Genomic DNA, 25689 nt, shown 5'->3' with positions numbered 1-25689 from the left:
CAGAGTAATAACTCTTTGAAAACAGTATGATTCTGGAAGAGGGTTTTAATGTTCATTTTGAAGTAGAATGGAAAATCTTTAAGTCACTTTCAGTGCCAGGCAGGATGGTGTGATGGGCGGAGTGTAGGACTGAGTGTGGCAGGTGACCTTGGTCACACCTTCTTCCCTGTTCACAAAGTTTTACCTGCAGCAGAGGAGTCTCACCTTCCATGCAGCAGGGATTTATTCTGAACCTGCTGTAGCAGCCCAATGGTGAAGACTCCCCTGATGATAGAAGGGTCCTGAGGGGGAAGTTGGATGGAGGTTGAAGTAACAGGTTTCTGTTTCTGAGTGCTTTTGGAAATCCTCACTGAATGTGTTTGAATTCCTCCATGTGTTTATACAACACAATCTGCTGTTTGTTTAGATGGTTTGTTTTGCTGAGTAGGTCCCATTCTGTCCTTGCTGAGATGGGCATGGGGCAGTCCTGGTGCTTGTTTGGACAGTGCTTGCAGAAATGGGGCTTGGCTTTGCCTCAGGCTTCAGTCTAAACACTTCTGTTACAGAGTCAGAGCCTAATTTAGGTTGGAAGGGCCACTGGAGATCATCTGATCCAACCCACGACTCAAACTAGGATCAGCCTCAAAGTTAGATGATTGTACAATACCACTAATTTAGAAAAATGTGTTTCCTAACAGTATATTCCAAATTCACACTGATGCAAGAACAAAGTAGGCTCATCTCTAGATCATTCTCTCAGTGTAATTGTAGGGATCCTATCCACTAGATTTGGCAAAGCAATCCAAAATTTTCAGTAAATATTCCAGCAGATACCCTTCTCTGAGCTACATCACTTCTCCAGCTTCACTGCTCATAAGCCGTGGGAGGAAAGTCCATAAGAAACACATTTAAAAATTTCAAACACACAAATACCAAACACTTTGTGAAATTAAGGCAATGGATAAATTAAAGGAACCTCTAGTTCATTTATTTAACAGGTGCCCAGGGCAGTGCATGGCTGATTGTGTGTTGTATGTGCAACCTGTTGTCCAGCTGTTAATCCCTGAGAGTGTCATTGCTGAGGGCAGTGGGAAATGAAAACCCACATCATAACTTGATAGGTTCTTTCTCTTGTCTTGTTCTAATCCAACAGCATGGGGATGAGCCACGATGATGATCATCAGCCCTGTGCTGGGAGGTCTCACATCATGTCTGGAGAATGGGTCAAGGGTAGGAACCCAAGTGACCTTTCCTGGTCTTCCTGCAGCCGAGACGACCTCGAAAACTTCCTAAAGTAAGGATTGTGCTGAGTGTCAAAAATCCTACCAGGCAAGAATCCACTCTGTTGCTTTAAAGTGAAGTATTAACAATGTTCCTTTTAAAGAAGTGTACATGTGTGATTAGGGTATGCAGATTTGAACCTGTCTCCATTGCAATAGCACCTTGAAACTGAGGATTGAAGAGAGGCAGAAAAATTATGTGCAATTGTCAATGTGCTGATAACATCTTTTAAAAAATCCTATATCACCTTTCTTTTACAGAAAATGCCCTTCAATTTTGCAATGACAGAAATCTGTGTGTAGGTGGCTTGCAGGAATCTCTGCATAAAGATGCTACGGTTTTTACTGTCTTGTTATTAAATAGCTTTTATTTTATTGAAACTTGACTTTGCCTGGAGGTGATTGTGAGGTGTTTTCTCACTCCTCAATGAGTGTTGGTCTAAAACAGTTCACTATAAACTTCTTTCCCACTGCATCCATCTTTCAGCTCATCATATTCAGTTGTTCAGGAAGGATTTCTGTCCTGCTGCTTGTTAAATCTCACGAACTAAAGGAAGCACTAGAATTATCTGAACTCTGCAGTTCTAATCTTAAACCTACAGTGCAGCTCTCTGCCAAACAGTGCCTGGCACATGCTTTGTGCTAGGAGTGGGTTAGGCATGGAAAATTTCCCACTCTGGGGGTTAGAGGTGGGAAAGAAAGGAAAATAATGAAAGAAAATGGGATATTTAATGCCACGTTAAAGGCATGAATTAGAAAAAGAAGTTGCATCTGAATTCATCTGGTTGTATCTGGTCCCTGATATGACACAACAATTTGTAAAAGATTGTTGTGAAAGCAAAGAGAAAAATCTCTTTATGCCTGTGATGGATAAGAAAAAATGTCAGAATTCAGCTGGGGTGATTGAGGTGAGACATAATGGCAGACTTTCTAGCTGGTATTTCAAGGCAAGTGAAGCTATGGGCTGGATTGCCTGAGGGCCAAATTGAGTCTCCTTCAGATTTCTAGGAAAGGTTTAGACAGAAGTTTAACCTAGAATGTTGTGAATGTTATCTCTCCTGCCTTAAGGCCTGGGGCCGCAGGTGACTTCCCAAGGCCCTTTATATCCATAGCTCTCAACGATTCAGAAGACTTCCAGGGAAAATCCCAGTTTCACACTGTTAAAGAGAGGACAGGGCTCCTCTGTAGCAGGGACCTAACACTGCAGTTCAGAGGGGCTTTCCCTAAGGACATTTTTCCTTCCTGCCCTGCCCAGGTCCAAGGTGAGCACCTGCCTGCTGCTGACCGACCCCCGCAGCCAATATTCCGTGCGGCTCCCTCACAAGCTGCCCGGGATGCACTACAGCGCCGACGAGCAGTGCCAGATCCTTTTTGGCACCAACGCCACCTTCTGTAAGGATATGGAGGTAAGAGCTCGTGGGTTGTAGCTGGAAACAAGGTGGGAAGTGGAAATAAAGCTGCCAAGCCCTGGGGAGGAGAAAAGGAATCTGTATTTCCCTCAGGTTCAGCGCTGGTGGTGGAAAATCAAACGGCCTCGAGCTCCCTGTCAGCTGCTCCTGGTTAGGCCTCATCCTTCTTTCCCCTTGGTAATCTCCCAGAGCAGACTCAGAAAATCTGGTGTTTGCATGTTGTTCCCTTTTGAGATTGTTTTGCTGAAATGCTCTGTAGAGATTGTTTTCCTGGAAGTTCAGCTGAGGTGAAAGTCTCTCCTCACAAGAGTGTTTGGCGACTTCCACAGAGTCAGCTTAGGTGGCTGGCTGGGCGTTCACAGACTTCACCTTCAGACCACTGCAGTGTTCTTAGGAGCTGACGCCTAACTAACTCTGTGCTGAGGAAATATTGGTGTCTGCTTCTTTCATGAAGCCTTACCAAATTCTGTGCAGAATCCTGTGTGTTTTCTAAGCAACATGATGTTTAATCAGGATTTGGGTGCAGTGTGGGGTATCATGGGGTTGGTTGGCAAAATGGGAATATTGACTGTTGCTGTCTCTAGGAGCAGGTTGTGTTTGAGATGAGGCTGTTGGACTCATCTCTGGAATTTAGACAGCCAAGCTTTTCGTAAGGTATTACACATAATCAGATCTTTTAACTCTGAGCAGATCTTATCCCCTGCTTTAGACAGGGAGTGGGGTAGTGCCTGCTTCCAGCATGGCCTTGGAGATATTAAAAAAAAGTCATGAAGCTGTGTTGGGTCACCAGCACCAGCTGGCAGCATCCCCTCCTGTACAGACAGGCAAAAAGCAGACAGGTTTCTTGCTTTTAATAACTGGCCATTTGTATTTTTTAGTTGTCCCTCATTCCCACTCTGAACAAGCTTGAGATCTTAAATCAGTGTTAAGAAAGAAAATAATAATCAGAGATAACTGGGGCTTTTAAGTGCCAAATTGCTAAAACTGTGGAACACGTGCAAGTCCTGGGAAAATGCTCTTAGTTTCACGTTAGCTGTTTTATTTATTTTGGACTTGGAAACTAACTAATATAAAACAAAGGAAAAGAATCTGGACAGGTTGTATTTCCCAGCTCCATCAAGAAAATGCAGACCACCAGGACTACTGTACTGGAAGCAAAATGTTAGAATATAGGTCTGTAAAGAAAACCTCAGATCTACCCAGCATGACTCAAGTTCTTCCACTTGTGTGGGTGTCACCCAGCTGGGCTGCTCTTGGAAGAGATTTTTGCTATTTCCCTTGTTGTGATAAAAAAACCATTTTGTTTCTGGATATTCCAGTGCCTGATGAGAATGTCAGCCTGCTGGTAGGTGGTCAGCATTTCTCACACAGGAGTTGCATGTCCAGTCTGGAATTGCTTCAGGGACTTGTTGTTTGCCAGAATAATGTGCCAAGAGGCACCATTCTCTGTAAGACACAGACAGCAGGTGTTTGTGTCTCCCAAGATTTTTCACCAGTCTAATTATTTGACAGTTTAGAACCCAATGAAAAATGTGCTCTTTTCCTCCATCTCTCCTTTCTCCCGAAAGAGAAGCATATTTTGTGAGGACATTAGTGCTTCCTAATGAAAAGCCTGGTAGAACTTCAGCAGATGAAAACTAATTTGCAGTCCCTTATTTAGAATTATTTCTGTTGCAGATGTGCATTAAGAATTAGCATTCACCCTGTGAAGCTCTGGATCAGTTATGTCACATGCCATTAGTTTAAGCTTGTGTTTACATCCTGTTATGCTACTCTGAATTGGTGTGTGATAGCAAGGAAAGGAAATTCTTTAGAGGAAATGATCACTTTTGATTTTTAAACCTCTGAAATTTGTGTTCATTTCACCTTTGTGTTCCTCAGGCCTCATCTGCAGAATACTTGTATCATAAGTCTCAAAGCTGTCTACAAAAATATGAACCAAAAAAAAAATTGGCACTGGTCACTGGCATTAGCTGTAGAAATTATTGGCAAATACAGCTGTCTCCTCTTTTAGCCAATGGTAATGTGGTATTTTTAATTCAATAAAGTATTAAAAAAATCCAAATGTAAAAGCAATAAACATTTGACAGTAAATATTTGTTACGAAAAGGAAATAAGCTTCAGGAAATGAGCCTGCTCAATCTTTTTATGATTACATGTGTCTGCTGCCTATTTTCTTATATAATAAGAGAGTTACATTACAATATTTCTTTGGAGATAGTTGAGCTGCATAATTATATCAAGCAAACTAGAGGCCCTATATTCAAAAATGTCATGCAATTTGGTTTAGAGCAAACTTGAGAGGTTAGATAATTCCAAAATTTCAACATTTTTGAGAAACACAGAAATTTCTGTGCAATAAGCTCTCTCCTTTAACAGCATCAAAGCCCCATTTTTTGAAGGAATGTGATCTTTGCTTTCACAGGGAGTCAGGTCCCTCAATGCTTGGCAGTGGCTGGGCCTCCCACACCAGTCCAACAGGATAGTTAATCCATGAACATTCACCCATATCTGAATTTTTGAGATTGCATCCCCAAAGTTCTTCTTCCATTTTGTTTTTAAGGATAACTCAGATGCATTAGAACAAAACTGTAGCTCTCTGTTTGCCAAACCAGCTTTCCTGCAGCTATTCTGCTCCAAATTTACAGAACAGAAATTAAAACATATGAGCAAGGCTCAGCTGTACATACACCAAACCTCTACATTCCTTTCTCCTTTCCTTCTACATTTCAATATACTAAAAAAATGAGTTTATGATAGTCACATGATGCACAGTCTGTTGTAATCTATGACCTCCAAGATGTATAATTCAGGATCTGTAACCTCAGTGTTGGGTAGGGTTTTCTAGTGCATGTCACCTCTTTAAGGAGCTGTGACTCAGGCTTTTAGCCTGGGCTCCTGTTAGGCCAGGGAACAAGTGTGCAAGGCCAGGCTGGACAGGCTTTGGGCACCCTGGGGTAGAGGAAGGTGTCCCTGCCCATGGCAGGGAGTGGAACTGGATGAGCTCTAAGGATCCTTCCAGCCCAAACCATTCTATGGTTCTATGATTAAGGAGTCTCTCAAGACCCCTCAGTAGATCTTCCTTTATATCCAAGTTACAGAGTTTTCTCCTGGAATACACAAAGGGATCAAAGTGTTTTCTGTTCATCTTTCCCAGTGCAATGTCAGGCATTATCTGAGCCATGCAAGTGCTTATCCAGCAGGCTGTACAAGTGTCTGCCATGGCAGGCATGCTGCCTGGCTCCAGCTGGGAAGCTGCACAGTGTTGGAAATGAGCTCTTTGGTGAGCTTTGGCCCACCTAGGAAGTTACACAGTGGCCTTTATTTTGAGGCAGACAAGTTGCTTTTAGAGAACTGAATGTGTCATTCTCAAGCTCTGAGCAGCATCACAATAATTGCAGGAAAAGCTGGTCAGAAATGCACCTGTGACACTGCACAGGGCGTTATCAGTGCACCCCACACACACAGATCCTGGGGGGCTCTGGCTGCTCAGTGCTGCTGTGAGCCCAGGGCTAGCATGGGAGCAGTTGTGCAAATTACAGGCAATTCAACCTGTCTGACCTCTGTCCTTCAGCTCCACGCTGGGCTATGAATCAACCATTGTGAATTCATTTGACCCCTCCAAGAGAGGAAGCAGAGAGCTCCAACCCCAGCCAGGCGATGATGCCTGAGAGCAGGAGTTAACCCTTTGCTGCCCCTGTGTTTATTCCAAGAGGAATAGCACAAGTGGTTTCTGCTCAGTCTTTCAGGGAGCAGAAATTCATCAAAACAAATTTCTCCCCCAGAAATTCATCAAAACACATCTGAAACTCACATGGAAACATTCTGCGTGTTTAATCTTTATTTTTCAGGCTGGCACGCCTACCAACAGAGGCTTTTGCACTGAAATCATGTTTATGGGGGAAAAAATGTGATTTCTATCTCATGTATCCATTTGGCTTTTTGTTTTTTAAGCCTTTTGGCTTATTCATTATTAACACATTTTTGTGGATTTTTATGTAACCGTTATCATCCACATTGTTTTGAGTCAAAACTGGGCTGAGGCTGGAGTGGCACTTGGAAGGAGATTAGCATTGCTACCAAGAGATTTTTATTTTTTTTTCTGACAAGGGACACTGTCAACTCAGATGTAGCTGGGAATGTGAATTTTGACATAGCACCGTTTTTAGAAATATTAAACCAGCTAGAACTGGCTCCACTGTTTTTCTTAGGTTCAGGTTGTTTTCCAATGAATTTAGGTATTTTCCAGTATCTGCAAGCTACAGAACAAAAGGGCAAAGTTGATTGCAAGCCAAAGGAGACAAAGTAGACTTCATGGCTAATGTGGAAAAAGAGAGGCACCAAAAACAAAGTAAAGAAAAACTAGCAATTGTAAAGATCAAGTGGATTTAATGTTCTCCTTCAGTTTACATATTTACTGGTGTGGTGGTGAGTATAATTCAGCAATTGTAGGTCTCTCTGTGGTCTTGAGCTTGCAAAGAGGCTGCTGGAGTGGCCTTTTGGGCTCTGTGCATGGGAATCAATGGGCCTCTGTTTGCCTTTTCTGTGCAGGGCCATTTGTGAGATGCAGACCATGATAGTGAGCCCTATTATTTAGTAATGTATAGAATATTTATAAGAACGTGGTAATTAGATTGAAAACTGGTTTATGCTGAAAATAATAGGTTGCATTGTCATTTTCTGTACAACCAGGGACTTTGTCTACATAGTAATACTAATAAATCTGGAAGAGGATGGGTTGGGTTTTTCTTGAGGCTTGCAGGATAGAAGCCTGGCAATTCTAAAATAAAATTAGCTGATCTTTCTTTTTTCTGAGAAATAAAGGTAACAATTAACTTAATTGCCATTCTTTATAGTTTTCCTCCTGTAGATTGTCAGAATTCAGACTATTTTCACATTGCCTGTTTCTATGAAGCTGAAGTGTCTTATTTCACTGCTTCTGTATGTTGCAAAAATACCTTTTTCTCTTTATTTTCAGTGGAAATACTTTTTGTTTAAGAGAGAGAGAGAACGAGAGAGAAGCAGAGTTCCTGCCTGGGCAGCACAGCCCAGTTTACAATTATTGGAATGCTTCAGAAATTTTTGTACGTGTTTCAGTTTGGAAGATGGTCAAAACACATTCTGGTGCAGTGGTTTAAAGAAAAATAAAAAGAGAGAAGGGAACCAAAATAAAATTATAAAAATACAATGTGGAAATTTCAGAATATAAACATAATAAACTCTTAACAATAGTAGAGAGAGCCTATTAAGAATTAAACACTTGAGCTTGGCAAGTTTTCATTTCTTATTAAGACAAGGGGAGGGAGAAAGAATTAGTGTAGCCTTGTGATGTGGCATCTACAGCTAAAGCCTAAACTTTACAAAATTAGCCAGAATATGACTGAGTATCAGCCTGAAAATAGTGTATAACTAGCTTGCAGGGCATTCAGACTTCTCCCACTGGCTGCTGGGAGCTTCCCATCTGCAAAACACTTCAAGAGAAACTCCATAATTTTCACAACCACATCTGAATGGTGTGTACAAATCTATATTTATTTTTTGTCCCTAGCTTCTCTTTTCCCATGGCCAAGAAACACAATCCATTATTTCATTCTTTTAATTTTCCTATTTTTCTTTGTTAAGGGACAATTCTGCCTGTTGTTCAAAACAAATCAATATTTTTTATATCTGGCAGTCAGGTGTTAAGGCCTGAGGAGTAGACTGGGAGCTGTTGAGTGAACATTACCCTTAAGAACAGCTCTTTTAGACACTGGTAATAAGTCACAGTACAAAATTCCAGTCATTTAATTCAAAGACTCTGCTCCAGTGCTTTATTCCATGGGCCTCTACTTCTAGGTTTGACCATATAAAGACACTTCTATGATTTTTCCAGCTGATGTGACACATTTGTGTTGTGTTCTCTCATTTAAGATGCTAAAACCTGGGCTCAGCAAAGCTGAAGAGCTCACACAAGTGAGAGTTCTGTTGGTAGGAAAGTACATCAAGCTTCTCCTTTCCTCCTTGGATTTTTCCATGTCTGTGAATCCCTTGTCTATGAGCTGGTGACTTGAGTGCCCTGAAGGCACTGGATAAATTTGTATTCAGCATAATGTTTTGACATAAAATTAGCCTGTGGTCTTATGAATGCTCTCTTTCCAATCTCTTTCTTTTGACTATTAATTTAATTCCAGATACATGGGAAAGAATAAATAAAACTGCTGTTTTGCAAAGAAATATTTTAGACTGTGAAGGTTTTTAGTTTTCCTTGAGAGCACCAGAGACAGCTGAAAGCAGAGTTTTCCTGTTTGTTTGCTTCCCAATGTACAGTTAAAAAAAAAAACACAGAAAGTGTTTCTATTCCTTTGTGCCTTCCTTGCAGTCTGGGAGTCTTCCACTGCTTGTCTGGCACTATCTTGGAATATCAGCTCTAGACACAGGTCAGCAGTTTGGCCACTGAGACACGGATCTGAGTTTCACAATTATCTTGTCTGGGTTAACGTGGCTCCTTTCCAAAAGTGCCTTCCAGTTTTACAGGATTTGAGTTTGGAACACTTCTCATCTCATTTTCAGCAGCAAGAAGCTCCATCAAACAATGCTGCTCACCTCCCTTGTGATTGCTGTGGGTTGTTCAGGCACCCAGAATTAAAGACAGTGATGGTGTAGAAGTTGGGGGCATTGTTTTTGTCACCTTGTGTAGAGTTGCTGCTCAGAAGCATCCTGTGAGACTTTGAGAACATCTGCATTGTGCTTTGAACAGGAAAGCAAGAGTAAATTGTGTGTTTATTTTACCTAATAGATGTTAATTAGGATCCCATTCATAAGTACATTTTCTCTCCTGCTTAGCAATATGCTGAGCCTTTACCTTGGCAAAATAAGAGAGTTCTGATACTTCATTGAAAGTCAGCCTATTTAGAAGCAAGCCTGTGTGTTATGAGGTCTCTTTCTCCTCTCCCTTAAGGATATTTACTTTTCCTAAGTTCTTATTCATAGTCCCCTCATTTTGACAGAAAAATTGGTTTCTGGTGGTTTAATTCTGCTGCTAGAAAGAAGAGGCAGCAGAAACAAATTCATCTCTAGGAGAAATAAGTGTTTCTTTCCTTGGGTGCAGACAAGGTAAAGGAGTGAATGTGCAGGGAATGAACAAGCTTCTGTAGAGTTGCTCCATGGTGGGAAGGACATCTTTATTCATTGGATTCTCCTTATACTTTGGAGGTTTGGAAGCTCCCCTTGCAGGTAACAATCTGAGGTTTGAGCTGGGGGAGTGTTGTGAGCCCTCGTGAGGTCATGGGGCAGGATCACGCAGATTTTAGCAGCAGTGGTGATGCAATAGCTACCCCAGCAAGAGCTCCAGACTTGCTGCCTGTGGACCAGGAGCTGGCTGGAGTGACTTTGCCATTCCTCATTTCCAGCTGCAGCACTGAGCTAAGGAACCTCCAACAGATCCCAGCACTGAGCTGTGCCTGAGCTCTGCAGCCTGGGAGTCTGGGTGGGGATGGAGTCCCAGGGAAAGGAGCACCATCCTGGGAAAGTGTGAGAAGCTGGGAAAGCTGGGAACGGCCAGAGCCAGAGCCTGGCTTCAGCTGGAGCAGTGACACAGGAGCCTGTGGCTATGACACTGAGCAGAGAGCTCTGAGCAGCTCTGGTTCAGCTCATCCCCCAGCAGACTTTCAGCAAGACATTTAATCCCTTTCTGTTCCTCATCTTTCCACCTAGAACGGAGTGATAAAACTTCCTTTATCCCCAAGCTCCCAGGAGTCTGTTTAGATGGTGAGATCTTTGAGGGAGAGAAAACACCTGGCACAGTGAGGCCCCTTTGTCAAATGGATGCCATTATGATCCCTGTAATCGGAAGCGCCGCTCACCTGCCCAGCACATCTCTCCCAGCTTGGGAGTTTCCAGATCCTGACCTCTCCCAGGACTGCTTCCTAACAGCTGTGCAGACAAGCTTTCCTATCTCCCAGGAGTTTTTGAATGTCTAAAATTTGTACCTTCATAACAATTTCATTTTATTTCAGTTTCTATTTATTTTTTTTGCTAAATAAATTCCTTAAGGGTTCAGTTGAAAAAGCATTTCTTTTTTTCTTTTAGTAATTCTAGTAATTTAAAATTTTTATTGAAACACTACTTCTCAACAGCCATCTCGCTTTTTAAAATTTTATTTTTGTCTTGGAAATATTTCAAACTGGGAGCTGATCCAAAGATGACCTTTCCCCACAGACAGTTTCAACAAATCAATATTTTTCCAGTGCGAAATATCTGTCATTGGAAACTCCTCCCTGGCACTTTTTGAACGCTGTAGGGAATGCTTTGCAGGCAGGGACCTGCCATCTGAAAGCTGGTTGCTGAATGCAGAATTAACACTAATACAGTTCTTTTGATGCCTTCTTCTGTATCAGTATAAGCTCTGAGCTGCCACTCATTTACAACTTCCTTTCAAGTCCTGCCATTTCTCACTTGGATATTTCCCCACAAAGCTGGCTGTTTAACCATTAAAAAATCACTGACTGCTTTGCTGTTTAATGGGGAGTTTTGTTTGGGTTCCTATTGTAGCTGAGGAGGATACATGATCTCTTTTGAACAGAGCTATTAACATGATAAAACATCTTGGGAACATACAATCCCAAAGCTGATGGTTTCATCTTTGCTGGAGTATCTGAACACTGTTAAATGCAGGGGACTGGGCTAACCAGGGCCTGGGCTTTGCAGTGGTGTGGCACCAAAACACAGAGCTCAGCACCATTACCAGATTTTTCTGTAACTGGTTCCTGAAATATGCTTTGCATTTAGGATTCTGAATCAAACACAGGGATGCTATAAAAATCCAATGTTTTCCATACCTCGAAGATGGGAGATTTCAGAAAGGTTGGTGCTGCTGAGAGAGGTATTTCCTTTATTTATCTCCCTACAATTATGTGTGTGTGTACATGAATATATGGGCATAGACACACACATATATATGCACACACCACACCCACATGTATGTGGATATTTCCACCCTCTGTACCCTACTCTGGGCTGTTTTGCAGGTGCAAACACACATATTTGAGGTGATCTCTGCCCATTGCTTCCCCATGCCATGGCTCATACTTGAGTGTGTGACCTGGCTTTATCACCTTCCATGTTCTTGTGGGCTATGGAGGGATTCTGGTTACCAGCCAAAATTGTAAAAAAATTTCATTTTTACGACTTTGTTTCTACCACCACCCACTCTGTCTTCCCAGTTTTACATCCAAGAGCAGAAATTAACCCTAATTTACATGCAGTTTATGATCCAGGGACCTGAAGCTGAACAAACACTGGTCTTGCTTAATGCACAGATATTTAGCAATGGCGCTCATATATGTCTAGAACAACTCCTTCAGGGATGTAGTGAATTCCATCACATCTTCAGCCAGGATGTTCCTCTGACAGAAAGCAGAAGCAGAGGGTTTCCTTCTGGGGGCAAAATTTCTGTCTGGGTCATTCAAGAGATCTGGCTGGAGTGTTTCTCCTCACATTCTGCTCTGAAGCTTTGTGGTTATATGTAAGAGAGGGGCTGAAGACTGGAAAAGTGGAAATACTTGCTGTCTGCATCTTTCATTTCCAAAGCTTCCCTTCATTTTACGTACCAACATTGTCCCCAGGCACAGTTGGGGAGGAGGTTTTGCTGGTAGTGCCTTCACACTGTGGTTTATGGCCTAGATTTGTGTTCTTCCTATAAAGCTTATGCATGGTTAATTGATGTACTTCTTGATTTTAGTCCTCTCCAGAAGGCAGGGGGTGGAGAATCTGGGAGTCATGAGGTAGAACAATGAATTTCTCAGTAAGCTCTGAAATCTCTGCCTTGTCAATGCTTCTGCCTCTCTGTACCTATCAATAAATTATATTATCGATAGGTAATTTTATTATCAATAAAACTGTGTGTGATGTCCTCATGGCTAATTGGTGTTTAAGTGCTTTCAGAGCTGTGGGTAAACCACTAATTAGTCACAGTCATTTAGTCAAAATTACTAAAGACTGATATTTTCCCATATGCTCTATTTGTTCAGAGAAAATGTCTTGAAAATTCATTGATTTAGGTTTCCCTGGAGTATTTGCTGTTGTGTTTGTTTGACATTGACTTTCTGCATTGTGGTTAATACAGATGCTGAATTGTGCTGTCTGCTTCCAGTTTTTGTGAATGTTCTTTGGGTTTAAATAGCGAAAAATTCTGTTTCCAGAAAGAAATGTGGAAATGGAGCAGGATGCAGATACTGCTGTGAAAACTGTTTTGTTTCAGTATGTTCTACATCATCACTGGGACTGGGATTCATCTCATCTGCACCCTCTCTTGTACAGATCTATTTTATAGAGACATGGTGTGTTTTATAGAGACATACCAACATGCCTGTACACAAAGCACACATGCACCCACAGTCTCTTACATTACATTGGGGAAGAACCATGAGGCTGAAGCATGTTGACTCAACCATTTAATGAGGTGCAATAAATCTTGACAAGACCAGCTGGCACTAGAATCAGGTTTCTCATCTTTTTTACCATTACATTGAAATGTGAACAATAGTGGAAAGAAATGTAATTATTCTTTGTTGTTCTTCTGGTACTCAGCTATGTAGCACTGTATTGGAATCATCCCCTTCCATGGAATGCAAAGCATGGTGGATGCTGTGGAAAATGTTACTGATGCAAAGGTCCCTTTTCCTGGTGCTTTTTCTTAAATTCTGAAGATGTTTTGATCTGGCAGGTCACAGTTGTGGTCAGCACTGAGATCCCTGCAACACACACTGGTTGAGCAGAGCAGCAGCACTGGGGAATGATCCCCAGAATATTCCCAGTCTTTGACCCTGCCTGTCACCAAGCTCCTCCTTTGCTGTACAGCACACCATGACAGCCTTTCCTCTTTCTCATTCCACCTTCTCCCCAGGGGCATTGCTGGCTGATTATTGCTACCACCAGCTGCAGTTACTTCAGTTATTTTTTTAAAAAATAGGAGTAATTAAGTATCTTGGACATCTAAGCATTTGGCATGGTTCCAAAGCACCCAACGTGGCCTCCCATATAGGATTCCTTTTTAATGGACCAGATTTATTCTTGTGAAAAGAAATCTGTTCAAATAGCACACTTTTTGTTTGGGGTAGGTTTTGTTCCTGTCAGTGGCATCCATCAATCTCTTTCATGTTTCCAGCCTCACCACTTAATGCCAATCAACCCTTAAAAAGTAATTGCTCCCAAACCAACTGGATGCCTCTGGATTCACTTGAGAAAGACTGCCTGAGCTTTGAAGTGTATCCCATAATGATGGCTGGCATCTCCAAAAGCAATAACTTCACCTCCTTGCTTTGTGATTACAGCATTTGATGTGTGCTGGGCTCTGGTGCCTGGTGGAAGGAGACACATCCTGTAAGACAAAGTTGGACCCCCCTCTGGATGGTACCGAGTGTGGCGCAGACAAGGTAATCAGGATGCTCAGCAGCAGTCACTTCTTGTTTCCCAGCATTGGGAAAAGTGTTTCCAAGATGTTCAGTATTTACCATAAACCCATAGCTGGTCGTGTTCTGGGTTGTATTTGAGGTAGAAAGTGTGCAGAGCATTTAGTCTGACATTTGGGGAGGTGAGGAAAATGGGGAAAGAAAAAGAGGCTACTTAAAAACTTCATCGTTTCTACAAGTAGCTCAAGAGAACTGAGCTCAAATTCAGTGATGTTCTGTTCTTTTTGAGGTAATAATTGGCTGTATTTATTTATATATGTGTTTTTTGGAACTTTACTGGTTTGGTAACTCTCAGCCCCCTACTTACTGGTTTTGGACTCTAATTTTTTTTTTTTAATCTATGATATAGCTGGGGAGGTAAGAAAGGGTAAAATTAAGAAGCTGGCTGCTGAAATCAAGGATTGGAACCTTTTTTTTGCCTGCAAATAAAGATAAACAATGTCAAGAAAAACTGGGTCCTGGAAACCATGACAAGGAAACTGAAAAAAAAAAGGTTTTTATGCCCATGTTTTTCTAACTGGAGGAGTCCTGCTGACTCTTTCATAAGGTTTCTTAGCTGTGCTCACTTTGTCACATCCTGGACAGGCCAAGTTTGCTGCTTGGTCAGGAGCCAGCACAACCTATTAGAACCAGAGGGGTTTGGGGCTTTAGCCAAGTTAAGTCCAAAATACTTCAATCATTTTGTACATACTGGGAGCAGTGCTGATGAAGGCATTGCTTTGGGGTATAATTTCTTGGACTCAGTTGCTGTGAATCGAGGGGCTTCAAGTCTTAGTGCTTAGATAATTATCTGTTTTATAAAGTAAGAGGCTCAATTCTGTGATTGCTTTTTTAATGACAGAACCCCCTTCAGGGGCTTGTTGAGAGTGACACTTAAATTTTTACATTTCACCCCCTCCCTTCCTCCTTCCCCTACTGCCACCTCACCAAAGCCTCGAATCCCTAGAAACTTAAACGTGGACTTGTTGCAATCCCTCAGCCATCCTTTAAAGTCCACCTGTGCAAGGTCAGGGCTTCCTCCCAGGCCGTGCTAACATGGTTGCCTTGCAGTGGTGCCGAGCTGGGGAGTGTGTCAGTAAAACCCCCATCCCTGAGCACGTGGACGGCGACTGGAGCGTGTGGAGCCAGTGGAGCATGTGCAGCCGGACGTGCGGAACAGGCGTGCGCTTCAGGCAGCGGAAATGTGACAACCCCCCGTAAGTCCTCACACCATCCTGGCTCCTTCTGCCGTGCTGGCAGCCTTCTCCCTCTTGGGCAACCCTTGCTGCAAGAGTACAGGGGAGGCATGGGCATCAGAGCTGGGCAGAAGCTCTGAAGAAATTTCTGATTCACAAGCTGCAATGACCAGGTTGGAATCCTGGAGTGACTTGAAGTGGTTCTGTGGAAGTGGCTTGAAGGGTCACCTTTGGAAGTTTCCCATTGCAGTGATTCAAAGGTGGATACAGTTGAATTAGATACATGTAGTTTGGCAGAAAAACTGATGCTGTGTTTCCCCTCCAGCACTACAGTGAATGAGGAGGGGCTGATCTGGATCTACAGACCAAAGTGAGCCAATGTGCCTTAGAGATCAGTTCTGCAGGAGTGCTTGCTCTGAGCTTGGGGAGCAGTGCAGTGGCTGACAATGATCAGTGTCCCAGAGCTGCCTTGGCAAAGCCCCTTGAGATACTCATAGGTCAGGATGTGCTGCATAAGAACAGCAAGGTTTTCATGCATGCAGAGAGCCGTGGATGCTCTTCAGCTCCTGCACAGTGACTGCAAACAAGTCCGTGCTCTCTGCATGGGCTTGGATTTTTTCTGATTCAGGATGAAATGTAGGTGTTGTCCTTCATCCCTTAGGTCAGTTGAGGCCCATCTGGACGTCTCTTCATCGTTTTGGAGTACTGAAGAGGTTAAATTTAACTGCCATTTAACTGGCCACCCTGTTGTGTATATTATAACTTCGCAGCCTTGGGAGCAGCCCTCCAAATGCAGTATCTCTGACTTTATTCAGATTTTAGGTTTTCTTCTACACATGAAGTACCCAAAGCTTTTCTTTTTAAATTTGGGCTGAAATTCTGCATAGCAACACAGTCACTTTAAAGACATGCCTAGATGATGGATAGGCTCACAATTGATGCTGTTGACCTGTAATTATGTGAAAATGATATTTTTGTTTATTGCTCTCCTTATCTGAGCTGCAGTTGCATGTCTAAAATATCCAGGTTTGATTTTTACCAGCTCATTTTCCTGAAAAGGGGACTGAGCTGGTTTCTTTGCTGTCAGCTACAGTGCTGACCAAACCTAAATCCATTCATCATCGTTCATTAAATTACAGGAAATGCTCCTTCCAACACTGCACACTGATTTTAAAATTCTCTTGCTCATATACATTCTTGGCTGGAGATACACACGTGATCCTCTTTTGCTTCAAATTCCTGGCCTCAGCCCACTTCTGCAGCTGGTTTATTCACTGTCCAGAAATACTGGCTAAGGGATTTATCTTTTATTTTGTATATATTTGGTCTTGGGATTTTTTTTTTACAGGAATCTCTGCTTCTGCCAGCTGACTCTTGAGCCTGTGGGACTATCAGTATTTTTAAACCAGTTGCTTCACTGTTTGATTTGGTTTTTCCTCTCTGTAATTTCTTTGAACATTTACATGCATTGCATCCCCATGGTTGTAAGGAATGTGTCATAAGCCAGTTTGCACGTGCAGAATTTTGAGTTATACTGCCTTGTGTTCCTGTCTAGGCTTTGGACTGAGGAGAAAACCTTGGCTTAAACAGAGCATCCCTTCTCCAGTCTCCCCTTGTCATGTAAAAGGGTCACAGCAGCATAAATGGACTTTGATTTCTTCAGTTCCCTTAGTTGGTGGATTCTCTTGCCATAAATACAGTGAAAAGTGGCTGCCTACCAGAATATCTCACACAGTCACTGTTTCAGACATGTGCCAGGAGGGGCTTGGATTGCCCTGTTTATTGGAAATCCCACGTTCGAGCTCATAAATGCAAGGCTTGGGACCTGGAATTCCAGATTCCATGCTTACCTGTGGTTTTTTGTTTGTATTTCGTTTTATTTTGCAAAGAAAATACAGGCTATTGCTGAGAGTTTGAGTTTTCCTTCTTCTCTGGGGATTCATAAATAAAAACAGATAAGTTTTGCAGGTGCTTAATTCTGATGTTGCATCAGTGGCCCTTCCTGTATGTTTAAAAAACAAATGTGTGGAATGGCATGGATTTCATGGATGGAGGTTATCTGCAGCACAGGATCTGGATACCATGCCAACAGTGCAGGTTATAGCTGCTTCTGTGGCATTTTAATTGCAAGGAGGACATGTGCTGATGGGATGTTTGAGGCAAGGGGCAAAGGAAGGGTGGGAGGGGGAAGATGGAACATTCCAGGTGTCTGGTGCTGACCCTGGTTTTGTTTCCCATTGCAGCCCGGGGCCGGGTGGGAAGAACTGCCGTGGGGCCAGCGTGGAGCACACGGTGTGTGAGAACCTGCCCTGCCCCAAAGGGGTGCCCAGCTTCAGGGACCAGCAGTGCCAGGCCCACGACAGGTACACCAACAAGAAGAAAAGCCTCCTGACAGCTGTCATCGTGGATGGTGAGTTTTTTCATCTCCATCTGTGATTCCTCACTGTTCTTTTGCTGCAGTTTCTCATCTGCAGGGCTCCATTGGTGGTGAGAAGGCTGCAGTAGGCCCCCTTTAGCTACAGCTGAAAGACTAATTACAATTAATTGTTCTTGGTGCTGCCCTGCTGTTCCTTTAGCCTTCTTAATAGAACATACAGAGTTGTCAATGCTTTACTCATCTTTTTGAAATGTTGAGAGAGAAGTGCCTTAACTTGATTCCCAGTCTGAAATTCCCAGCTTTTTCAACATAAAAACGTTCCAGTTAGTTTGGAACTGGAAAGAAAGGTGGATTCCCTGTGCCATATTTTAATTTATGTCACTTTGGGGCATCTCAGCATACGTAGTGGGATTACCTATCTCACCTGTATTCCTTTAACACTTCCTCTGCTGGGCTTTGCTGTTCATCTGCTATTCAAGCAGATATTGCTGGGATATGAAATGGTCTGGAGAACTTGTTCTTCTAAAATCACTGGCTGTAGCCTGAATTCTGTGAATTACAATGACTTGATCATTCTTATCCGACTGATGAATGTTCCCTGTAACAAACATCTTCCCTTTACAAATAGATACACAAAACTGTACTGACCAATTGGTTTTCTGTGCTGTTAAAGCCCAGTCTCATCAATGTAACCCTTTAAATAGTGATATTTAAAGTGGGAAAATGACAGACTTAAACTGAAAGCCTCATGTTCCTTCAAAGATGAGATACCCAAATGTATTTATGTAGAGAATGCATCACCATTGCCTCAGACCCTTGTTTGTGTTGTTCCCAAGGGCAATTGTCATATTTCTTTTCCCAGATAAGCCATGTGAGCTCTTCTGCTCCCCACTGGGCAAGGATTCTCCTGTGCTGGTGGCAGACAGAGTCCTGGATGGAACTCCCTGTGGGCCCTATGAGACAGACCTCTGTGTACATGGCAAGTGCCAGGTGGAGTAACCTTCTCTTGTTCTATTTCTGCTGGTAGGCCCAGTCTGGGGCAGCGCCGTGCTGGGGGCTGGGAGAATGTCCCTGAGGGGAGGGGACAGCCCTGGTTTATAGGGCTCATTGCAAGTGCTCCATGGCTCTGTTATTGGTCTGAGAATTGTGCTGAATGCCCGAGGTATGAAATTTTTCCTGAACAGCTGGGAATGCTCAAAAATCACATTTGCTTGTGTGCATGGCTTGGGTGGGAAGGGACTTCTGTGAGGGGAGCAGATTGGAGGAGAAGTCTGGCCTGCTTAACTGCTCTTTTTTGGCTATTAGAGAAATCCCTGATAAAAGCACTGAAGCTGCAAATCAGCTCACAAATTGTCACTAGCCTGTTACAAGCATTATCTTGCCAGAATCATGATGCTTTTGGGTCAACCTGGTTCCTTCTTAGAAATACTGAGAAAACCTTTCAGTACCAGTTGCTCCTTGGCTCCTGCAGCTACACGAGCTGGAGTCTTCAGATTGAATTCTCTTTTTCTTAAAGTGGTGCCCCATAACCCTTGCAGTGATTATTTCTCTCTAACCAAATTACACACACACCCAAAAGGAGGTGTGGGAAGTAATAAAACTTCATGGTTTGCTGAGAGAGTTTGTAATACATTGAATGCTAAGGAGGACAGCTCTTAGAGCTGGTGCTTCAGGTTCCTCAAAAATTAAATGGAGTTGTGTAAACCTATATAAGATGGAGATTTAATGTTTGCACAGGGGAAGGAAGATGAGAAAATGTGTATTTAAAGATCATAAAAGACAGGATGTTGTTTGGAGTGGATGCTCCTGATGATGGGTTCAGGTCATTTGTCAGTTTGACAGGGCAGACCTTTCATGAGTTTCCTCTCTCCTGATCATGGAGCACGTGTTCAAAGTGTGCTGCACACACCACAGTGGTGGGACCTTCACTTGGCTACAGCAGCATTGCCAGGGCTGGATTCTTCCTGGCAGTTCTTCCCTTTAAGTTTCTCCTCATCTAGATGTGTATCCTGTGGTAAGATTTGCTCTTCCTGGTATTAACCAGCCCTCTGCATCCACCAGAACAGCTTTTTGGCATCACCTTTTATTTCCACTGACTTCACTGGTTTGCCCTGGGGACACAGGGCACACCAAATTTGGCATTATTTCTGGTTTCTGTGAGTGGTTAAGAAATGCCAATTTTTATTGCTTTGAGCCTTCCAGGCAGGGAGATAAATGAACACAATACCCACCTGGGTGTGAGAGAGGCTTTGGGGGCATAAAGCAGCTTTATTAATAACAATGCAAAGACAGAAGTGAAAAATCTTTGGATTGAATTTTGCACTGCTGCAGGAGACACTTCCCACTGTTTCTTGACAAATGATGCTGAAGAGGCATTTTTAAATCTCTCTTTCTAATTTATTCCAATGAAGAATATGAATAGCAGCAGTCTGGGGAGCCAGTACAAGTTTGATTCTTTATAATACAAAGTGCTTTGCACATAGAGCCAGGTTCATGGTGCATCCCAAGTTACTTAATTTTTCCCAGTTTTTGGCAATATCTGAAAAAAGCTAAAACAAAAACCCATTAATAACCTTTTATAGTCAGGCCAGCTGTGCACCTCCAGCTGTGTGCCATTGACCATTACTCTGGGCTGGCCAGTTTTATTGCTCCAAACCTTCAGAACTGCCACAAATGGTAAATCAGACATCATGGCAAGGCACCTTTTTTTCATCCAGGGAGGATCAGTAGCCAGCTCTCTCCAAATGAATTCCTTTATGAGCACGGAGCACTGGAGGTACATCACGAAAAGCAAATTGCACTCTGAGTCGGGGGCAAGTGCCTTTAACTGTGCAGAGAGGTGATGACAGCTGCAGAACATTCAGTCCATTTGCATCTGGCTGAGAAAAAATGTGAAATGATCAGTTCAAGCCGAGCAGATTTGAAAGCCCTGTGAACTCATTTATAATACTCCTCTGCCATATATGCAGTGCAGTGCTGAGAATTGCCATATGTGCCTGTGTACCCCATTTGCCACAGATACTTGTCTAACTAGCTGCCTATTAAACCAATTTAATTGCCATATTCATTTAATTACTGCTTTCCTTGTTTCTTTACTCAGCATAGACAAAGCCTGGCAATAAGCATTGCAGGGGGTCTGGAGAAGAGAATAAGTGCTGAAATCAGAGGGTGGTATTACTGTTATTTATTTTCTTATGTAATCCTTCTAGTTAGAGGCTCTCAAAGGCAGGAATGACACATTGTCAGTGCAACAGACAAATTAGCAGTAACCATTGCCTGTGAACATCTAGCCCAGGAAATGTAATAGATCTTCTCCCTTCCTAGATGCTCCTAAATGCAGCTTGCGAATCGTTCTTGGATGATGAATGAATGTAGAGAAAAAACTGTTGCAAGGAGAGGAGGGTTTTGAGAAGGAAAGCAGGAACAGATTCTCTGAAGCCTCAAAATGCCCCAAATACCTTTGGGCACTAAGAGAATTTTCCTTCAGTTTTACTTTGTGAAGTTACTACAGTTTCTCTTTAAAGCTGAGCTCCAATCTAAAAGGTGTCAATGAAGCCTTTGCTGTCAGCCTCACTATCCCTGAAACAAAATCATCAAAAGCAGCAGCATCTCTCTATTTATCCCTTACACCTGAAGGCAGCTGGAGTAAGTAAACTTGGTTATTACTTCGATCATGCATAGAAGCACCAAAGAGCAAAGTCAGCCCTAAATTTAGCATGGGGGTTCCTAAATCACCTAGACTTTTTCTAGCCTTACTCCTTGTTTTTGAGATGAATCATAAGGTCCTAATTTATTTTTTCCTTGTTTATTTGAGTTGGTTTTGAGGCTGAACATTTCAAATGCACCATTTCTTACCATCCTCGGAGCAAACTGGATCCCCTGTTCAAAGCATGTGTAGGTCTTTGACCTTTCCTCCTCAAAATGCACATGGTCTTCTAGCAAGGAAAATTTATTTTCCCCAGAGATTTTTCAGAGACAGAAAATCTGTAGCAGGCTGGAGAACAAGAGCAGCCTGATGTGTTGGAGGAGGAGGGTGAGTGCTCATTTAGGCTTTGCAGCAATTTGCTTTCCCTGTCATGGGCACTGCAGCCATGGGGAAGGTGGGGTAGAGCACTGCAACCTGCACTTCACACTGGGTTCATCTCCTCCCATTTCCCTTCAAGTGACAAATGGCTTTCAGGGAGAGGATTCTCCTGAGGGAGAGGATTTCCCGAGGGTTTTGTTCTTCCCTGGGCCTGTGGGGTGTGTGTTTGATGAGAGAACACTTATGACAACAGGGCCCTTTCTAACCCCTTACACTGTTTTGCTCTGTGCTGCTGAGGTTAATTCAAAACTGCTGGCAGAAGTGGAGCTAAAAAAAGTGTCAGATGTCACAGAGCAGAGGGGTGAGGAGAAGACAAGCTGCTCAGCTGACTGGTATGATGCACATGACCTTGTGCTGGCTTTTCTCAAAGGAGGATTAGTCTGAGCCTCATGACAGCATGAGAACTTTCCAGTGGGGACTACAGATTGTGCTTCAGGATGTAATTTAAGGTCTCTGTGAAAAGAGAGACCTCCTGTATAGCAAGAACTGGGCTAGAGATCAAGGGCAGTCTTTGCTGGGATTTAACAATTTAAGAGGTGAAGATGTTTTGGCTCTATCTGCAGTTTTCTCATGAATGTTTTGTCATATCACACCTCCTTTCAACTGGCTGGTAAATCCACAGCGTGTTTAATGAGAATAAGCCACATATTAGGCTGTCCTGGCACAACAGAATTGTTACAGAACTATTTTCTTCTGAAAGTGATTGTCACACTCTATGAAAGGGGAGCACAAATTGGAAAATGGACAGATTATCAAAAACAGCCTCTGTAAACTGGACAGGCAGAGTGTCAGGAGAGTGCCACAGGTGGCAGAGGAGAAATTGAAGTTGTCTACTGGACCTGCTTCTGGCAAACAGTTTTTTACATACTTAGTACCCACTTTTTGCATTTGATTGATGCCTGGAGTTCTGGCTTTGTCTCCTCACTTGAGTATTTTCCATGTATTATTCATATTCCTGCATTACAAACTGTGGTACAAGATGTTCCAGACTGGGTAGCTTGTCTCCATACAACAACTTGGCTTAGCACTGAACTTTGATAAATTATTTAGTGCATGTGCACAAAATCCAGAAGGATTGTCTGAACTACAGAAACCTGTTGTATAATTGCCTTTTTGGTTTTTTTTCGTGTCTGGATCTGTAGCAATGTAATCTGAGGTTTAAAAGAGTATCAGGGATTTGGTGAGTAAGGCATAGTGACAAAACCAAGTCTTTGTCGATATCCTACTAGTTTGTGGTGTACTTGGGGTGTGGGGTATGAAGAACAAAAAACCCATGCTATTTCCCCCAGTTTTTCTTCCATGTTGTCCCATGGAAAGCATGTAATAGAACAGAAGCAAAGGAGTTCCTGGGATGGGAAAGAGCTTTGCATTATTTGCATGTTCTCTCATGAACACAGAGGTTTTGACACATAGCCTTCAATATCTAAGTGTGAAAAATCATAAATTATTGTGTCTAACACCCCCATGAGCTGCTGAGGGATCTAAGCACAAAGTCAATGGCAGATGACATTGCAGATCTAATGCAGAAGAGATAATGCTGATTTAAAATAGGATGTGTCTAACTCCTGATCCAGCAGAGCTGCTCTGATTCAGACAAAATCTGAAGGCTTGGGAAATGACAGGAAGATATTTGCTGAACTAATTCCTACAGGGACTCCAACCCCTAGCACAAAACTTGTTGTGGAACAGAAATTGGAGTAACTCAGAGAGGAACTGTTTGATCAGGGACCCAGACTCACCTCAGCCAGCCCTGACAGCCCCCACAACCCTCCACAGGGGCAGATGTGTTTAAAACAATGACATAAGAATTCTCTTCCCCTCAGATCTGAATGTCACTTGCTCACATCTGTACATTCCTGTTTCATGTGGTCCATCCCTGGAGGTATCAATGGCATTGGATATTATGGACAGAAGGAATTGGCAGTGTAGATGAATCTGTCATAACCAGCCTGCTCTGTACATGATTAATTTGTAAAGTGGCACATGTTGCATCAATATTTATATTTGATCCATTGAGACAGCCAGTTAGTTCAGCATATGGGAAGCATTACAGTTTTGTGAGCCTACAATGTCATTTCTTGCACAGAGTGGGTGTATATAACAAAAATAATTGTGTTTATGTAGCAAAACATACCCTCACAAGCTGTATCAATTGAGCTCTTTCACAGCCATTGAAAATACAAATAAAAATATCATTAAAAAATACCCAAGCAATACAGAGAATAGTTCACACAGAAGAATCCAAGTGATATGTATTCAAAAGAGAAGAGTTTTCCTATGCTGGAGCCAGCTATGACTGAAGCTGGAAATACCACCCAACAAGCAGTACTTTCAGATGTTTAATTATAAAAATGAGAAGAAGGGGGAGGGAGAGAAGGAAGGGTGGATGGAGATATCAGCTTAAAGAGAATTAATTTCAGGCCTTTGGCTCAGCAAACGTGCAGTTACCTGCCAATTTAAAGGTCGGTGTCTAGTTCCAAAATGTGGTATCAGAGCAGGAGACTGCCTGGGTGGAAGAGCTTCAAGAAACCTGTGGACACATTTCTGACTGTCCATGCTGAGGACTTGAAGCCCTAAAAGACTTATTTTCATGTTTCTTACCAGCATTCCCATGTTTTAAAGCTGCTTCCCCTTCTCACCAGTCCATTCAAGACTGATGGAACTGAAAGTATCCAGCAATTGCTGGATGGGCTGGTCCATGGGCTCAGTCTGCTCATCTGCAGGATAACTCTTGGGTCAGAAAACACATGGGATGTTATTGTTATTTACAGGGTCTTTCTTTCTTCAGAATATAAAGCTTTCCCTTTCTGCTTCTTAATTTAATTAATCCCCTTACCTTGATTGGTTGGAGTGGACAGGAAGTAACACAAAACCAATGAGAGATGGCAAAGATCAAACAACTCCCTTGAACTATTTAGGTTTTAAGGGATTCTTTCTGCACTGTAAAAACTTGACTTTTGAGCAGTGAAACTTGGAATTTTCCCTTTGCATGTGGTTAATTAAGCTTTCACATTGTGGAAAGCTTTCTGCAGGCTGAGGACAGCTCTGTAGTTAAAGGATGGGCAGTGTAATACACAGAGCATGTTGTCAGTGGGAAACTGCTGATGTACACACTGCCAGTGCTGGAGTCTCAGGGGCTCTCACACCCAGCCACTGTGTTCTGCCCTTCCAGTCCTGTCTCTTCCCCTCTGATCCACTGATCCACTTGTTTTAAGAGTGGCCATGGTGGTGGTTTTAAGAGTATTTTCCATGTGGAGAGTTCTCAAAGGATCAGAGTGACCAAGGTGGTCACTGCAATGTGTTTCTAAATGATTTTGCAGCTTTTGGAATCCACTGTCAGATCTTACCCAAAGCTGTTTCCTTATGTACCGTTATTAAATGTACTCTTACTAAATGCACTTTCAGTTTGGAAATTATTGGAAGGCTTGGGGAGAGGGGAACAGGCTCTAATGTTTATGTAGACAACACTAAAGTGCTTCCAAGGTATTTTTCCCCCATAAAGTAGCAAGAATGCACCAGTTTTCATCTTGAAGCCATGGAAAAAAGTGTTTTATTCTCTTAGAGATATTCCTTTGTAAGAAGCCATTTCCTGGCCCAAACGTGATGGAAGCCTTAAGTCTCAGGGCCTGCACTGAGGGAAAAGTTTGCTGTGTGAATGGGAGCAATGGTGCCCTTGAAGAGGAGGGTGCAAGGGCCATTCCCAGTTCCTTCACTCACAGGGAACAGGGTGAAGATGAAAGGTAAAAACCAGCAAAGGTATTGGGAGTTACATTTGTGGATTCAGTGGGTTCGCTCCATGCCTCTCAAGGGCCTCTCAAGTGGAAGGGTGTCAGTGAGCAAGTAAAGGTGTGAGGAAAGGGCTTGTCTTGAACCCCAGTCTCAGATGAGGGGACCCAGCCTTCTCAAGCTTTGCTGGCTCCCACTGGTTTCCATTATCT

General features: G+C 42.7%; 1 protein-coding gene across 1 annotated transcript in view; it reads left to right on the top strand.

Moving 5' to 3' along the window:
- ADAMTS17 (ADAM metallopeptidase with thrombospondin type 1 motif 17) overlaps nt 1-25689 on the top strand; it is a 152030-nt gene that overhangs the window by 75429 nt on the left and 50912 nt on the right. The window contains exons 9-14 of the mRNA XM_066558883.1: nt 1133-1273; nt 2515-2665; nt 13978-14079; nt 15166-15311; nt 17534-17700; nt 18530-18657. Of these exons, the coding sequence (XP_066414980.1) occupies nt 1133-1273; nt 2515-2665; nt 13978-14079; nt 15166-15311; nt 17534-17700; nt 18530-18657 (835 nt within the window). The remainder of the gene's footprint in view (nt 1-1132; nt 1274-2514; nt 2666-13977; nt 14080-15165; nt 15312-17533; nt 17701-18529; nt 18658-25689) is intronic.

This window comes from Molothrus aeneus, chromosome 13 (assembly GCF_037042795.1).
Source record: "Molothrus aeneus isolate 106 chromosome 13, BPBGC_Maene_1.0, whole genome shotgun sequence".
Lineage (NCBI taxonomy): Eukaryota > Metazoa > Chordata > Aves > Passeriformes > Icteridae > Molothrus > Molothrus aeneus.
This window is presented reverse-complemented; position numbering and strand designations above follow the sequence as displayed.